The sequence below is a fragment of the Oculina patagonica genome, chromosome 3 (assembly GCF_052425735.1).
Source record: "Oculina patagonica isolate OP01 chromosome 3, crgOcupat, whole genome shotgun sequence".
Taxonomy (NCBI): Eukaryota; Metazoa; Cnidaria; class Anthozoa; order Scleractinia; family Oculinidae; genus Oculina; species Oculina patagonica.
The window spans coordinates 4,078,803-4,096,544 of record NC_135760.1 but is presented as its reverse complement, the minus strand read 5'-3'; the positions used below and the strand labels follow the sequence as shown (position 1 = coordinate 4,096,544).

Here is a 17,742-nt window from a genome sequence, read left to right as displayed (position 1 = left end):
TCTCGGTATCGCACAGCGCGTAGCCTAGGTAAAATATTATTATTTTCGACGTTTTTTGTCGATAATTAAGCACAAGTAGCAAATCACGTATATTTGTGAAAATCTCTCTCCAACCCAACACATTGTAAGGGAGTATTTTTGATGGCATTAGATCTTTTTGTTTTTTCATATTTCGCGAGTGTCACGCAATCTGAACTTGGGGGGACTCGCATATGAAAGGGACGAGGATGCTCGTCGTCTCGCTTAGGGGTGCAAATTTCGCAATTTTTGGTCTCGCTTAGGGTGATCTGGCAAAACGTCAATATTTCTGGCCATTATGGTCTCGTTTAGGGCAGCACACAAAGAAATATTCAAATAAAAATTGAGGGGGACATGGGGGTTTGCGGTGTTGATCATTTTTTATGCGGTGTTGCGGTGAATAAATTTAATCTTGCGGTGTTGCGGTGATCTCAAACCCTACGGTGTGCGATGTTTGTGTTTTTTAACCTATGGTGTTCGGTGAAACGAACTTATTAGCGGTGTCTAGCACTTGCAGAACTACATTTATCTCTGTTATCTTCGTTAATCCGTCCTTATATGTTAAATTTATCACAAAATACAGCCAAATATTGTTTATTTAATCTTTAACCCAACTGCCTTATACGTTTTTATTGATAAGTAACTTGATTATATTGCGGTGACGGTGTTTCATCAAATTTTCTTGCGGTGATGCGGTGTTTATGTATTATTTTTGCGGTGTTGCGGTGTTCAGGGTCCCCCCATGTCCCCCTCAAAATTATATATCTATTTTTTTGGTATCTTTTAGGGGTTAAGAAAAGCTTGAGCCACACCCAGATGTCTCTCATTTAGGGTTCTTTTCAAAATTTCCGACTAGCATCCCCGTCCTTTTTATATGGGAGTTCACCCCCCCCCCTCCCCCGAATCAGAACGACCTCCAAGCACTGCAAGCAATCTTCTATCGCAGAAATTTGTCAAATCACTGATCACTTTCATCAGAATTCAAATGTTTTGTACCCTATCAGTCACTTTCTTTTCTCCTTGCTCGCGACAGGGACAAACTGTCTCTCCCCCAGGGGGGGCTGGCAGCTATCTTTGATCTTACCGCTTTTCCGCTTTCGATGATCGCCCCAGTTAAGAAATCTGTCAATCATTCGAGAACCGTACGGAGCATGCGCACAATGCCTTGGCAAAAAAGAAACAAGATGGCGTCGCGTGTCGAGTTGACTGTAGAAAACGAATTCGCTGCTGGTTATTGCCGTTTACTTCCCGTTATAATTTTTTGTGGCAGTTCTGAGACAATCAAGACTAATGTAATGAAGGATCAGCTCTGTTTTAGGTTAGTAGAGCAGTTAAAAATTTAAATGAGCAAGGAGCGAGTGACATGTTTCGGGACAAGTTTCTGTGTATACTGCATGGGCTGAGATTTTCCCAGTCGAGTGTTATCTCATCTTCACGCCTGCACAGCAAAATAAATTATTTCGACCGCGATCCTCCTTCACTTAACAGAAAATTCAGTAACAGTGTCCTTTATTGGCGTCGAAGTGTTTCACGACTGCCCCTGTCAAGTAGTGTTGACCTGCTAAGCTTTATTAAAGTTCACATTTTATATACAGTACCTCAACCTGTCTCGAGTTCTGTTTCTTTATACAAGCTTACACATGTAGTTTGCGTATAAAACATAGAAGTTATTTTTGGAAATTCATCTTCTGATTGAACGTTTATAGTAGCATTTACTTCTAGAACCGAATATTGCATATAAAGTGCCGAGTTGCTTTTGGTTGAAAATCGAATTTCAAAGCATTTTCCACTATGTCCATGCGAATGGGCCCACAGGAGAATAAACGTTTTCTAAGGTAATCTTAAAGAGATATTAAATTTCGATTTTCCTTTTTTTTTTTCCTTTGGCGGTACAAGATCAAGCTGAAGTCAACAAGGCAAAGAAATCCAAAAAGAATAAATTTCTTCACTTAAATTTAAATGTAAAAAATAATAATAATTGCAGAGGGTATGGCTTCAATTACCTAAACTGTGCAATCTGAAGTGCCTTGCTGACACATACAGAAACCGTTAATTATGTTTTGGGTAAATACTTTGGTTGAACAGGGTCAGAGGGATCACAATTTAATTAAAGCATTTAAAGGTGGTAAAGTAAATGCTTGTCTTATGTACTGGTAACACTTCAGCACTGGAAAAATGATAAATTTGCCCATCAACAATGGAATGTCTGTTGCAAACAAGTACATTGACCTACCATAATTACCGGGTAATTTTGTCTCCCAGGGTTTATTTCACATCTCCAAATGAGCTACTCATGGGGATGCACCTTGCCGGTAATAAAAAAATCTACAATATTATTATTGCAATACTGTTTTCCCCCACCCTAAAAATTCTCATGTATCATCTATCACTACTTTCAGGAGACAGTGTAGCGAAGTGGTTTTGGGTAATGGTGTTGTAATTCTAAGATCCCAGGTCAAAATCCTCTACCCAGCAACACGCTGAATTTTTTCTCGGTTGTCCTGAAATCAAATCCTTGGTCATGCTTTGTAGATAGAGAACTGGTCTGCCTCCTGCTAGTTGGAATTTGTAACTGTTATGTTCATTTAAAATTTTTGTTTCCCTTGAAGTTAAGGGCATGACCACTGTAAACAACTTTAATTTTACATATATTTTTTTACATTTACATCTGAAACTTTTTCCTGGTCAGCAGAAAGATTATTCAACTGGATGCGAGTAGAAATTGATTTTTTCTTTGGACAGGTAGGGCAGTTAAGAATCAACAGGTTAAGTAAGTCTCAATAGGATTTTTTAAAGTGTCAGATCCCATGCAGTGTCTCAATTATTTCTCTACCAGGGTACACACATGTACATTTGAGGAGCAGATGCAAACTCCACCATGGTATAATTATTTTATTTGTAAAAGCATTTCAAGATAATGCATTGCTAAAAACATTTTAAGCCCCCTCAGAACTCAAGTTTCATTTTTTCCTCAAGTAAATACAGCAAACCGTGGTCACTAAGTTTTAGGTGAAGCATTCTACAACCAACCAGCCTCCTGCAAGTTTCAATTCTCACCCCACAGGTGTGATAGGCAAAGTCTAAATGCAAGGTTACCCCACCAGCTTTCTCAGTGAGCGCCATTATCACGAAGACATGCTCAGTTCAAAAGATTAAATAAAGAAAACTGTTGCAAACATTACCACCTAATCTTACAACACTACTGAATTGAACATAAAAAAATGTTATTGTAACTGGTGCAAAACATAAAATAAAAAATACTGGTAGGCCAATTAAATTTTGATATATTTTATTTCGATAAACTGTATTTCAGTTCCATGTTACTCTAGATATTATATTCTTATATTCAAATTCTAACTAGGCTCTGAGGCTTAATTGGGAAAATTATAAAACAAAAGGAGTCATATCAAACCTTCTGCACTTTCTCAATAACAACTACGTCAACAACGGTTTGATCTAAGTCTTACAGAAAAAAAAAACTGTCCGAAAATGGCTACCCTTACCGTCATAGCGTCTAGTCCAGAAATAAAGATCGTTCAGCTTATCCAGTGTATGAAACAACTACTAAAAATATTCTGCTGTGAGATTTCGTTGTCTTCACTGGGGTGTAAAAACGCAGTGGTGGTCCCGTTCGCCAGTTTGCGGCGTAAACTTCACCTGTGATACTTCTTAAAAATCGAAATTTAGATAAAAAGTGCTTAAACGAACCCCTGGATGTTCGAACGCGGAAACAGTTCTCGAAACGTTTATGAACCTTCGCAAACGACCGTCCGCCATAAACTTCCGCCATCTTTGTTTTCAATTAAAACGGTACTTAGTCCCACTCGGCCATATTTCTTAACTGGGGCGATCATCGAAACTCGTCCCAGACCTCGCTGCCAGCCCCCCCTGCTCTCCCCCCTTCAATGACCTTAGATGGTGACGTCACGATGGTTAAGACCGCTTGTCATGATGATCACTGTCTCGAGTGGTTTTACTCGTGGTTTACTGAATTTTATGCGGGAATTTTAACCATGTCTGCGGCAGACGTGGAAAGCTGGCAAACAAGCCCCACCATCAAAGAAAGAAGCAAGTTTATATTTAACAACGATCTCTTTAGCGATGTGAAGTTTGTTATCGGTAAGACGGATGGCGAATTAAGTGAAAGTAAACGAAGGAAGCAAGTGATTCCAGCTCACAAGTTAGTGCTGTCGATTAGTAGTCCTGTGTTTGAAGCCATGTTTTACGGTGAGCTGGCGGAGACTGGAGACTCTATTGAACTGCCTGACTGTGAGTACGAGAGTCTGTTGGAGTTGTTTCGCTACATTTACAGCGATGAAGTAAACTTGAGCGGTGGAAATGTTATGGGAGTGTTGTATTTGGCAAAGAAATACATAGTTCCTTCACTGGCTGATAAATGCATAGAATATCTGCAAGATAACGTAGATCCATCAAATGTTTTCAGCATTCTGCCCTTTGCTCAAAGTTATGAAGCGAAAACCCTCGTGAATCGGTGCTGGGAAGTGATCGATAGACAGAAGAGGCCGTGAAATCAGAGGGATTTGTGAAAATTGAGAGGTCCTTACTTGAAGCAGTAGTCGCAAGAGACAGTCTGACGCTTGAAGAGATAGAGCTGTTTAAAGCTGTTGACTTGTGGGCGAAAGAAGAGTGTGAGAGGCAAGGTTTAGCGGCAGATGGTGCAATCAAAAGAAGAGTTCTTGGAGAAGGTATAGTCAAAGCATTGCGTCTTCCAACAATTAAACAAGAAGATTTTGCAAGTGTGGTGTTGGACAGTAAAATTCTAACCCCAGATGAAATTGTCAGTGTTATCAAATGTCTGAGTTCAGTCTCGCAGTCTCCTGTGGGGTTCCCAGAAAAAAAAAGACCTGGATTTAAAGGAAATCTTCAACGATGCTGCACATTTCAGTTACTCAGGTCTTGTTGTACTTCAAGATCATCTATAGGTCCTATAGAAGTGTGTCATATCCTTAATTTCTCTGTGGACAGAGACATAACATTACATGGGGTGAGACTCTTTGGTTGTGCAAATGCCAGTTACACTATGGATCTGACCATAGAGAACACAAAAAGAAATTTTGTATTGGGGTCAGAAAGTGGACAGTTTTTTGCTGAGCCTTTACAGTGCAAAGTAAGGGATTACAATGGTTTTGAGGTTTTGTTTAACAGAGGTATTGTTTTGGTAAAGAACACCACTTTCTGCCTAAAGGCAAAGATAACTGGTCGTCAAATATGGTATCACTCAAGACTTAGCTCTGTTACTTGTTCAGGTATAACATTTACAATTCAGGACAGTGAAAGGGAAGAAGATGAAGGACAATTTCCTGAACTGTTATTCTCCCCTTACTGAATTATTCATCAGAATACCAAAATCTATTAATTTGTGATTGATAATTGGTTACAGTAGTTGTATTGAAATGACATAGCAGGTCAGGGCTCAAAATAATAGTCTGCTCAAGATGACAATTTGTCTGGACAAAGTTTGGGTTTGCTGGTCATTTTGACCGGTCACGTACATGGATTTTAAAATAATAACTAATGACCAGAAAAAATAATATTTCTGATACCAATTTATAGTTTACGCATGTACATAACAACCCCGGGGAAGAACAATGGAAGCTTCCACAGGCATTTGATTTTAGGGCACAAGAGACAGAAAACAACAAGGTAGGAGATGTTCAAATTTTGCCTTAAAGCTACATGTTCTTATCGCTATCACATCTTACAAGACATTTGTAGCCAAAACAGTGAACAAATTGCGGGTCTTTTTATACCACACGAACGAACATGATTCAATGAACAGCACAAAGGAGTGGTAGTTTAAAATTACCATTATCAATATTTTAACTAGTCAGAAACGACACGTGACCGATCTAAAATCTGTTTGCCAGTCAACATGACTGGCAACTGTACAAAAACTATTTGAGCCCTGCAGGTTATAATAAATTAAAAAATATTGAAATATTGTTTATAATAAGAAATAATTGTTCGTTAATGTTTAAGAGTTTTTCAACTCAATTTGAAATGTTTATTTGTCAGTAGTATCAGCTTAATACATGAAGGTTGCAACATAATTTTTTAAGTGTCCCTTGTACAATCCTCTGTACTGAAAAAGATGGCAACTGGTACATTTTCTCACATTATTCTAATCTTAGTGAGCGAAAACCCTAAAATGCTTATAAAAACACACAGTAAAGCTCTTACAGCAAGGCGCCCAAATGTGTGACCACTTTTAATTTATTCACATTCTTTCAAGCAGATTTAATCCAATCAGAAGTCAACTGCAAGCTATCCACGGCTTTTGATTGGATTAAATCTGCACGAAAGAATGTGAATAAATTAAAAGTGGTCACACATTTGGGCGCCTTGCTGTAAAACCTCAAACCTTTTTGTCCTAGCATGACCAGTGTTGTTTTTATGGGCTGTGTTAGGTTCGCAATGAATTGTGGTAAAATGTACAACCACCTTTTTTCATTCCAGCAGTGGGTTGGAAATATTGTGGTTACCATTAGAAACTAACAAAAAAAAGCTTTAGATATCATACTAAGTTTTATTTTTTTTCTTATTTAAGAATTTGTTTTTAATCTGAAGTTTAGTTTTTGTATGATATACAATGGAACATCTATTTAGGGGATACCCTTGGAACAACAAGAAGTGTTAATAATGAAAGAAGGAAGGGGGCATCCCATACATGGAGGTTTGAGGTTAATAATTAACCTCCTAAGCAAAAATGTCCATTTCCTTGACCTGAAATAGCTAAGAATGCAGCCATTAATTTAATCAACCATAAAATGTATTATTAATAATTTTGCAACAGTAACCTTGGACTGTTAAAACTGAGTGGTGACCTGTCACTTGCAGATGACTGTAATAGCCCATGGTTAGGAAACTTTGAAATGCAATGTATGTTTGTTTTATTTTAAATTGCTGGCAACTTGACCAACGACTGGTGACGAAATATTTATTAATGCATAACTTTTCAGGAACAAAAAGCAAGCAGTGACAAGTTTATTAGAAGTTGACAACTGAATTAGTTAACAACAAGAACTTGTAGTCATTTACCAGGAATTGAAAATAATACATCTCTCGTATTTTTAACAAGGATTTGTTTATTTTACTTTGTTTATCGTTCATTAAGAATAAAAGCTCAAGGGGATATGTCATATACCGTAAAATTCCGGTTATAAGCCCCCCCGCTTATAAGCCCCCCCCCCGGTTATAGGCCCATCTACCTTGAAACAAAAAAATGCATCCGGATATAAGCCCTCCTCTGCTGAATGACGGTACTAAACAGGGCTAATAACCTAAAAACGTATTTCGATCAACACTCCCGTGGCTCGTTTCGAAACGATTCTTTTATTCCGCTTATAAGCAGGGCTTGAGACTAACTTTTTAACTCACTGGTTTACTGGCTAGTGACATGTCAGATTTTACTAGCCAAAAGTAACCTTTCACTAGTCAGGTATAGTGATATCTATCAAGAACAGTTGACTTTTCCAAGTTTTTCACTAGCCGAATGGCTAGTAAGAATGCTAAACCTGGTAGCCAAAACCTAAATTTTAGTAGCCTTTGGCTAGTTGGCTACCGTTAGTCTCGAGCCCTGTATAAGCCCTTCCGAATATAAGCCCCTCCGCTTATAAGCCCACCCAAAACCCCTTACGAAGTTGTATAAGCCTAGGGCTTATAACCGGAATTCTACGGTAATTATCTCATGCGATGCTCTCGGGCTACATCCCCGTGATTCCCCCTCGGTGAATATATGACAAACCCCCTGGCTCCAGATGAATAACCTTTGCATGTACCTAAATACCAGCCATCTAAAAATCTGTATTTTTCTTTAATTACCTAACTTACACTTACATGTTCTTCTTAAACGTTAACTCACCAAAAGAAAAGATTTCTAGAGAGCATTTTGGTAATTTTATTGAAGTATAATCAACTCTAACATAGTAAAACTAAACATAAGCTTAGACATGTACGCCCTGCGGACCTATTATAACACAGTAGAACCCTGGTAACTCGAACTCTGAAGGGAAACGAAAAACAGTTCGGGTTAGCGGGGTTTCGAGTTATCGGGGTAGATTGAATATTTAATTTGCCAAGTTAATAATTGATAGTTTACTGATTTTACAGCACTTAGTATACAGTACAGTGCAAATTAAACTTATCTCGTCAGAAACTCCAACACGACCATAAATTCTTAGGATAAGAGTGGTAAAAGGCTGTCAAATATGTGATCTGTTTTGTTGCTCTAATAAAGGAGCAACTGTGGTGAGCTGCAAGAACCGGGATTCGAGTTATCGGGGTAAATTTGACCCAAATTTTGATCAAGGGAAACGAAATTTAGTTCGAGTTAGCGGGGTTTTCGAGTTATCCGAGTTCGAGTTAACCGAGTAAAAATGACTAAAAAGTGGGGTCAAATCCAAGGGAAATGGAAGTGTGTTCGAGTTAGCGGGGTTGTTCGAGTTATCCGAGTTCGAGTTACCGGGGTTCTACTGTGGAAGTGGTCAGTTTGCAGGGACACAGGACCCTGGGGGGAGGGGGGTACTCCCTATAATGGCCTATATGGGGACGCTCCGTCCGAAAGAAGAAGAAGACCTTTGAAAGAGTTCAGATTTGTGTAGGTTTCTTTACAGTTTTGTCAGCGTATTTTTTAACATTTTTACGCCACTTTCATCAATTCGTAATAGATTTATATCTATTGACTGTAGTTTTCAATGAACGATTAGGGCCCCTGTCACGCTGACAGTTACGCTTTTGCACCGAATGCGTGACAGGTACGCGATGTGTCACCGCTGGACATGGTTACCGCTGTCTCGAGTTGAGACCCGGGGCCTCTTGGCCCGTCTTGGCCCGACTTGAACGGTACAGAAGGCAAACATGTCTGTCGTCGAAGAAAACTGGCAAATAACAAGACCTACCATTACAGAAAGAAGCAAGTTTATATTTAACAACGACCGTTTCAGCGATGTGAAGTTTGTTATCAGGAAGACGGATGGCGAAAGTCAAAGCAAACGAAGAAAGCAAGTGATTCCTGCTCACAAGTTAGTGTTGTCGATAAGCAGTCCTGTGTTTGAAGCCATAGCCCGTTTCACGGATACGGGCGCCATTTTGAATAATTTGATTGCGCAAAGCAGTATGGGTCAAAAAGGGGGCATTGAATCCAAGATGGCGTCCAGTCGCACGTGGTAAATTGTACGATTTTTTCTTGTTTAAATTGTGGCGATAAGAAGCGATCGAGGATGGGTGGCGGTGATTTTTGTGCCGTTTTTGGTTGCTCTAATAGCAGAAGAAAACCTGACAGGTATCGTGTTAATATTTTTGTCAATAAAGGCATTAAAGCTAGCAGAGGCTGTATATTGTCTGTAAGTTTTATTTTCATTTGTGCCGGGATACAGTACATTAGATCGGTAGGAATAAAAGCTCTTATTGTTACAGATTTATTCCCCGCTGCATAGAAAAACTCTAAACCTAAAATACACCCGTAGCTCCAGCCGTTTTATATACGAACAGTCTTTTAACAATAATGTAAGCCTTCAAGAAAACTAAAAATCTATCTGTGTTAATCATGATTGATGAAAAGGCTAATATTTATGCTAATATCATTTAACCAAGCAAGTTCTAATTGTGAATGTAAACTTAATTTACCACACAGCCAACTATCTTTAGATGTGTAAGTTAAAAACTACAATATATTTCTGTAATTGTACATACAGGTGTGTCGTTAAATCACATGTTAAACACATGCAGTGGCACAGACCACCAGAAAGGTACTTTAAAGTTTGGGAAAAAATAATAAACCGAAAAGATCTTACAGTTACAAAGAATACCAAGGTGTGCAGTAATCATTTTGTGCATGGTAAGCCACTAGGAGATCACCTTCACCCAGAACTATGGCTGCGTGGATACAGTGGTAAGGAAACATCAAATATCAGCGTTTCCCAAACAGTGAACAGGTTATGTGGACATGACGATGTAGACGAAGGTTTCCTTAAAACACGTAGAAGTGCTATCAAACGAAAAGTGACTGTTGCAACTGAAACCATAAGTTCTAAACGTCAAATGATTGAAGATACGGTAGATACCCCATTTCAAACACAGCCATCTTTAGAAGAGCAATCCCAACCCGAAACCAACCACAGTTTGGATTCTATTGTGGAGCAATGTGTATTTAATTTGCCTGAAAGTGATCACACATACTGCAATCCTGAGGATCAATCTTTTCAAATCTCTGAAGGTGATGAATGCAGCTGTCAACAGGCACTTTGTGTAAAATGTAAAAAAAAGGTGATGCAAACAATTGAAGAAAATGAAAACCTAAAAAATGAAAATGCCAAACTTAAGGAAAGCCTCGACAGTGTCAGCAAAAACAACTCAAGTGACAACTTCTCGGTAGAAAAAATTAAAGATTCTGACTATCTGGTCAAGCTTCATACGGGTCTTGACAACTTCAAAGTTTTTAATTGGATCTATGATCAGGTGAAGGACAAGGTACCGTACATGCAGTACTATAAGGGTCCCGAGTCCCATGATGTAAAAAGGTATCAGGTAACGAAGTGTAAAAAGCCTGGCCCAGATCGAATTTTGTCACCCGAAAACGAGCTTCTTTTGACATTAATGAAGCTCCGTCTCAATTTGAACAATCAGTTTCTTGCGTTCATGTTTGGAGTGTCACCAAGCCTTGTGACAACCATTATATCTACATGGCTCCCTCTCCTTTCCCTGGAGTTGAAACCATTGATCCACTGGCCCACACGCGAGGAAGCCGAAAAATACTATCCAGATTGTTTCAAAAAATACAAAAACGTTATTGCCATCATTGACTGCACTGAAGTTCCTATCCAGCGGCCATCATTAGCTCTCGCTAATGGGCAAATTTACTCTTTTTACAAAGGTAGACCGACATGCAAACTGCTTGTTGCTTGTACCCCGGTTGGAACTGTCTCTTTTATTTCACACAGTGCAGGAGGTGCCATGAGTGACAAGAGGCTTGTGAAGGAAAGTGGCATTATTTCAAAGTTCGAGCCGGGAGATACCGTCCTAGCAGATAGGGGTTTTAACATTCAGGAGCTTCTTCTCCCTCGTCAAGTAAAGCTAGTTATCCCCCCGTTCCTGAAGAAAAAGAGCCAGTTCACAATTGAGGATGACACCCGCACTAAGCAAGTAGCTAACGCCAGAATTCACATTGAACGTGTGATTGGTCGTCTGAAAGATTATGACATTCTTAAGTGTGAACAACCTTTGGACATGGTGGATCTTTTTGATCACATCGCAACTGTTGTATGTGCACTTATCAATCTACAAGAGCCAATCATACCCCTACACTGTCAGTGACATTAGCATTGTAAACGGCTTTCTGGAAAAGTGATAACCCATACAGAGTTGTTGTTAAGTATGGCATTTTAACGTATATATGATTTAAGAGATCACCTTTAGGCTCCTGCCTGTTCAAAGTATAGGTAATGCTATACAGTAAATAGATCACTAGCCAGTGGGTAAGGATGCTGGCCATCTTGTGGTAAGTGAGCTGTCCAGTGTAAAGCATTACCCATCCTTTGAACAACTAGGCAACTAAAAGTCAGTCTGTTTATCATCATAACTTTAAACTTGGGGATCACATTATGATTACTTGGGAGAGCAGGTATCACACATCCAAATCAAATTTTGATCTTCAAGAACAGCTTCTTTTCCAGTTAAGTCGACACACTTCCAGTGGAACCACTGGTTGCACTTGTCACAACCAATGCTCATTTCCTTAAATTCTTTTGGCTCTTCTGGACAGTTTATGCCACATTTTCCACAAGGAAATTCAGGATCACCCTTTTCTTCACCATCAGCAACAGAACATGCTGTAGATGCATCCTGCATTGCTTTCTTCACATGTCCAGTCATCAGCTCTGGCAGCACTACTTGCTTGAAAAATACTTCCGCTTTTGCCATAGCTTCTTCAAGAAATTCAGTGTTCAAAAATACTTCTTGACAATGCAAATTACATTCAGAAGCAGCTGTTCGCACACAAAAGTAACCTACCTCTGCTCCAGTAGCAAGGATCTGAAGCTGGACTTGAGTGTAGTAAGTGTGCTCATACTTCAACGAGACTGTACCAATGTCTTGGACCTGCAGACATGAATCTGTTTGTTTGGCATAGTTCTTGATGGTCATGTTTCTGTGCTTGTAAGGGTTTTTAACCTCAAGTGGTCTGCTTCCACAACAGTCACACGTGACAATAGCATCAGGCGATGCAGCAAGAAATGGGTATTGCTCACAGAGGAATACCCCACACGGCTCTACTTTCATGTGTTTGTGAAAGCCACGTTGTGCTTTCAGAAAGTCTGCAATGGCATGTGGCTCATTGTAGATACCCCAGTTTATTGCGGGTGAATATGCCTTGGGGTAGTAATTCATTATTTGTTTAAGTAGGGAAGTAGTTGCCCCCTTTACCTTGCCCTCTGCAAGGTCCACCTTATCTATGCACCTTTTAAATGTGCTTGCTGTAATTCTTCCAGTTCTAACAGCAAACCACAGGTTGTCATCCCTTTGTTGAATTGTTTCATCACTTATTTGTTTCACAACAGCAAAGGAGAGGGGTTTCAAGACAGCTTCCAAGATCTCATCAGCTGAAGTAAACTGGCTTGCTAATTCTGGTAATGTTGGTGGCAATGGTACCTTTTCTGTGGTAACCACTGTCTCCTCACTTACAACTGCCATATCACTCATATCAGGGTAATCCTGAGAGGCATGATTTTCTTGGGAAAAAAAGTGTAAAATAGCTGCCTTGCCATCAGTAGCTCTCTGCAACCCTTCTAAATCTAACTCTTCTATGCTCTTAACTCCTCTATCTGCCAAAGCTCTTGGGTCGTAATCAAACCTACTTCTCCTTGACACACTATTTTCTAACTGGCAATTCCCTGAATAAGAATAATAGCAGAAAGAAAACGAAAAATGTAAAGTTATAAAAACTCTTTCACCTGAAGGACAGATCAACATGCAACTTCTCCTTACAATATCAACCTATTGTTAAGCAGACTGACAATAAGAATTGAGAACATTATAAACTTAAGAATATTGATTAGATCTAACAGAAGATTCTCCAAACTAACAAAACGAAAAAATTTTAAGACTAACTAAGTAGAATAACCTATCATATCAAACAGAAAAGGAAGCTGAGAGGGCAAACATTGAAAATAATCTGATATACAGTTGTAAGGATTATGTACCAGAAAATATCCTCTTGGACATCAAATTGACCTTCCCTGAAGCGGGGAGGAGTTTCTCTAAATACACACAAATGACATTTTCACAAATAGTCTACCTTTGACTTTTTTAATAGTGATATTTCTGAAAAAGTCAGGCTGGTGTAGTTGTTTCTCGGAAGGCCGACCCCATGCCTGCTCCCTTGAAGTCACCGATGCATTTTCCCCTCTAACAACTTTCTCAATAACGTGGTGGCAAATTGCTGCCACATGTTTACAGCTCCCTCTTACCCTGCAATGCAATCAGGTTTAGTAAATGTTTTTGGCTGCACATTACAAAAATCGATGAGAAATTCAGTCAAAATACATTATATAGTCAGTATACCCAGCTGGACATGAACAGAAGGCATCAGAAAGTGTTCCACTCTGCTTCTGCAGGATTATCCAGCCTGCATATGGGGCAGCAGTTGTTGATGTTTCTCTAACAACCTGTGGGGTTTGTAATTATTACATGTTTATTTGCAAGTGTATTATTGAACAGTTAAGGATTCCATCTGATGCAATCATTGCAAAACAAAACAAAATTCCATCACAATGTGATGTGATGTAAAAATTGTTGCTTTTTAACTAGCTGGTATTTGTCTCAGAAAACATAAGGTGTATGTAAGTTAATTCTATAGATTGTACAGTGTAGTAAATCATAAAGATAGAGACACCACAAACCTTTGCTTTTATAAAGCAATATGCAATATTGCTACTAATGCCATGATAATTGGCCTCTTTAACATGACCCGATAGAAACAAAGATTTTCCATCTCTCAATGCCTCTTTTCCTCCAGTGTTAATGCCAATAACCTTGTTTTCTAAATTTGAATGTTTGTTTATTTAGTAAGAAGAATATATTCTCCAGGGGTACAAAGTCAACACAAAACAAACTGGTGATGCATCAAACTTGTATATTTATTTGAAATGTACTGGATACTTGCATGTTACAAAATGGGATATTATGTCCTGTTCTTAACAAATATATATTTTTAAATATTGTTTTACTCCTTATATTGGACGGTTGAAAAGTAGCTTTTCAGAAGCACATATTTATAAAACAATAATGTACATTCATATCTAGTAACTAGTAATTTTGCAGTTGAAATAAATAAACCTTGTTGTTGTTTTTGTCTTTATAATTAAATATAAGGAGAGAGTTTCACAAATAGTTTACTCACTTTCATCCCAATATTTTTCCATGCCGATCTGACACAACTCCGGGTAACTCTGTGCTCCTTCTTCCCAGCCTACAACTAAACTATCTGGGTCGGGAAGAATGATTCTCCCATCTTCAAGTCTTAACTTTTCTATTCTTTCTCTCTCTACCTCCTTTAAGCTTTCCTGAACATTTTGTACAACCCTGAGCCCCAATTTTCTAGCAAACACACACAGGTTAATTAAACCAGCCTTATTGGTATTCCCGACCGGAACTTCTCTTTCCAATAGGTAACATTTTAACTTTTCAACGCCCCAGTTTCTGAAAAAGGCTTCATCGTTTTCATCACTCGTGCGACTGGACGCCATCTTGGATTCAATGCCCCCTTTTTGACCCATACTGCTTTGCGCAATCAAATTATTCAAAATGGCGCCCGTATCCGTGAAACGGGCTATGTTTTACGGTGAGCTGGCGGAGACTGCAGACTCTATTGAACTCCCTGACTGTGAGTACGAGAGTCTGATGGAGTTGTTTCGTTACATGTACAGCGATGAAGCGAACTTGACCGGAAGTAATGTGATGGGAGTGTTGTATTTGGCAAAGAAATATATGGTGCCTTTACTGGCTGATAAATGCATAGAATATCTACAAGATAGCGTAGATCCATCAAATGTTTTCAGCATCCTGACCTTTGCACAGAAATATGAAGAGAAAACTCTGGTGGATCAATGCTGGGAAGTGATCGATAAACAGACAGAAGAGACTGTGAAATCAGATGGATTTGTGACAATTGAGAGGTCCTTACTTGAAGCGGTAGTTGTAAGAGACAGTCTGACGATTGAAGAGATAGAGCTGTTTAAAGCTGTTGACTTGTGGGCAACAAAGGAATGTGAGAGACAAGGTTTAGAGGCAGATGGTGCAGTTAAAAGAAGAGTTCTTGGAGAAAAACTTTTAACAGCATTGCGCTTTCCAACAATTGAACAAAAAGATTTTGCTAGTGTTGTGTTGGACAGCAAAATTCTAACCCCAGACGAAATTGTCAGTATTATCAAATGCCTGAATTCTGTCTCGAAGGCTCCAGTGGGATTTCCAGAAACAAGAAGACCTGGATTTAAAGGAAATCTTCAACGATGTTGCACATTTCGTGTATTGGAGAGTTTTTGTTCTTCAAAATGGTTGTCTGAAAAGGTGTATGTCCTTGATTTCTCTCTAGACAGAGACATAACATTTCATGGAGTGTGCTTCTTTGGCCGTGCAAATGGCAGCTACTCGATAGATCTGACCGTCATTGACCGAAGTGGCAAAACAGTTTGGGGGTCTGCAAGTGGACAGTTCTCGTCAGAGCGCCTACAGTGCCAAGCAGGTTCATATAATGGATTTGAAGTTTTGTTTAACAGAGGCATTGTTTTGGTGAAAAACTCCACTTATGGCATAAAGGCAAAAATAACTGGTCCTCCTGTATGGAATTTGGGGGGACACTGTGACAGTAGCTCTGTTATTTGTTCAGGTGTAACATTTACATTTAAGGACACTCAAAAACAGAGGAGAGAATATGGTGGACAATTTCCTGAATTATTATTCTCCCAGAAATCACCATAGTAATGCCAAAATTTGATCAAAGGGTATTTTTGTTTTGTGATCACTTTGCTTTGTCGGCAAAAGAAACTGACTCTGCAATCTGACCTTTTGAACGGCAACAAAATACAAAAATTCCATTGTTACAGTTAATTTTTTTGTCGCAGCAAACTTCACATTTAACCCATTGGACTAGCATCGTATCCAAGGGGGAGTAGTTCTAAATACTCCTAGCCCGGGGGGGGGGGTACTCCAAAAAGTTTTATACGGGGAGGCTTCGCCCCAAGTTCTAACCCCTTACCCTTTTATATACCATTTTTGACAGAAATTGTACCCCTTTCGTATACCTATAACTAAAAAAAGGTACCCCTTTCATATATCTAAGGGTGCGTTTCTTTGGGAAAAATCCGAATCCGGATTCTTGATCCAAAAACGGATTTTGCGTTTCTTTACCTATATCCGAAAATGGATTAATCTTGGATCAATGATCTGAAGAATCCACACTTCGAGTGGATACATCAGATCATATCTGAATCCGGATTTTTAGGATTCATGATCCGTGCGTTTCTTTGGGAAAGGATTCGAAAAAAGTACCTTGGCCCAGCGGTCTTTGCTGTGAAAATACAGGTTCGCTCTTTGTAAACACTGCCATACGGAAAGTTTTAGGCGGTTATTTCGATCAAAATACAAAAATATTTCAAAATAAAAGGAAACGGTAGCTTCAGATAGGTATGTAGTATCATTTTAAACGGGATACAGGTTTTTTAGAACAGCCACTGTGTGCCTACGGAAGTTGTATCCTTTTGAAATTGTCACGAGTGAAATTTGCACTGATCATCGCAATCATAGATAGATAGATTGATGATAGATAGTTTATTAATACAACTTCGCAACCCAAAGGTTGAATTTTGTTATATTTACAATTTTATAAACCGATAAAAACTTATACGATAAAATGTAAAATATTAAAAAAACTATACAAGAGTGATTAAAATCAAACTTAAGTACATTAGAGACAATAAAACTATTTCTAAATCTATTAGTCTTAAAAACAGGGTTAAATTGGCGTGACTTTCTGAGGTTATGACTACTAAGATTCCGTGGGGGCAGTAAATTCCTCAGCCTACTGTCATTGTTCTCTAAAATGTTGTTAAACAGTTTGTTCGTCAGGGCTTGCCTTCGACCTGACAGAGTGACAAGACTTGCCTTATCGAGCGCTTCTTAATACGAAAACTACGGGAACATGATACGCATCGCCCTCTTTTACACTGCTTTCAGATCAGGAGAAAGATACGCAGGTAGACTTTCATTGAAAACTGGACAGGCATATTCAGTGATAGGGCGAATGCAGGTACGATAGAACTGTACTTACCCGTTAGGACCTAGGCCTGAACGCGTTAACTGAGAAAGACAATGCAGGCGTTTTCTAGCTTTCTTAACAACGTCCGATGAACGTCCAATGGTGGTTCCATTTTAGGTCGCTCGAAACGGTTACGCCCAGAATCTTTGCATGCTTGACGATATCAATTTGCCTGTCATTAATAACAATAGGATCAAGCTCGAGAGTCTCCTTAGTACTAAAACTAATCCTCAGTTCCTTGAACTTTGCCTTGTTAAGCTGGAACTATCTGAGCTAGCGCGCGAGGCAAATATTAGGTAATTTTATGGCAACTTGAATCCTGACCTACAAATGAATATTCACTTCAGTTATAATTAAGACCCTCCCAGGGTTTCAGGTTACAAGGAAACATGGCCACA

The 17,742-nt window shown here is 39.0% G+C and overlaps 3 protein-coding genes, 1 long non-coding RNA gene and 1 pseudogene across 4 annotated transcripts; 3 read left to right on the top strand and 2 right to left on the bottom strand.

Annotated features, from left to right (window-relative positions):
* Positions 1-3,997: 3,997 nt before the first annotated feature.
* On the top strand, positions 3,998-6,101 carry LOC144646209 (BTB/POZ domain-containing protein 6-like; annotated as a pseudogene).
* Positions 6,102-9,390: 3,289 nt separating this feature from the next.
* LOC144645950 (uncharacterized) lies at positions 9,391-11,066 on the top strand. Its single transcript, XM_078505461.1, has 2 exons — positions 9,391-10,984; positions 11,035-11,066. The coding sequence occupies exons 1-2, from the start codon at positions 9,685-9,687 to the stop codon at positions 11,064-11,066; spliced, it is 1,332 nt and encodes a 443-aa protein (XP_078361587.1). The 5' UTR covers positions 9,391-9,684.
* Positions 11,067-11,640: 574 nt separating this feature from the next.
* LOC144645805 (uncharacterized) lies at positions 11,641-13,002 on the bottom strand. The gene has a single exon (XM_078505343.1). The coding sequence runs from the start codon at positions 13,000-13,002 to the stop codon at positions 11,641-11,643; it is 1,362 nt and encodes a 453-aa protein (XP_078361469.1).
* A 150-nt stretch (positions 13,003-13,152) lies between these two features.
* On the bottom strand, positions 13,153-14,859 carry LOC144646263 (uncharacterized). Its single transcript, XR_013569379.1, has 3 exons — positions 13,932-14,859; positions 13,594-13,697; positions 13,153-13,500 (listed from the first exon to the last, which is right to left on the bottom strand). It is a non-coding gene; the product is annotated as an uncharacterized LOC144646263 (long non-coding RNA).
* Positions 14,860-14,865: 6 nt separating this feature from the next.
* LOC144646222 (BTB/POZ domain-containing protein 6-like) lies at positions 14,866-16,363 on the top strand. The gene has a single exon (XM_078505760.1). It carries the CDS (start codon positions 14,932-14,934, stop codon positions 16,006-16,008), a length of 1,077 nt encoding a protein of 358 aa, XP_078361886.1. The 5' UTR covers positions 14,866-14,931; the 3' UTR covers positions 16,009-16,363.
* The last annotated feature ends 1,379 nt before the right edge of the window (positions 16,364-17,742 follow it).

What these genes read in the sequence shown, in the direction of transcription:
- LOC144645950 (XM_078505461.1), top strand. Translation starts at nt 9,685, where the DNA reads ATGTGTAAGTTAAAAACTACAATATATTTCTGTAATTGTACATACAGG. An exon ending in TATTTCACACAGTGCAGGAG is followed by an intron (nt 10,985 to 11,034) that starts GTGCCATGAGTG and finishes ATTATTTCAAAG; the next exon opens with TTCGAGCCGGGAGATACCGT.
- LOC144645805 (XM_078505343.1), bottom strand. Translation starts at nt 13,002, where the DNA reads ATGTTGATCTGTCCTTCAGGTGAAAGAGTTTTTATAACTTTACATTTT.
- LOC144646222 (XM_078505760.1), top strand. Translation starts at nt 14,932, where the DNA reads ATGGAGTTGTTTCGTTACATGTACAGCGATGAAGCGAACTTGACCGGA.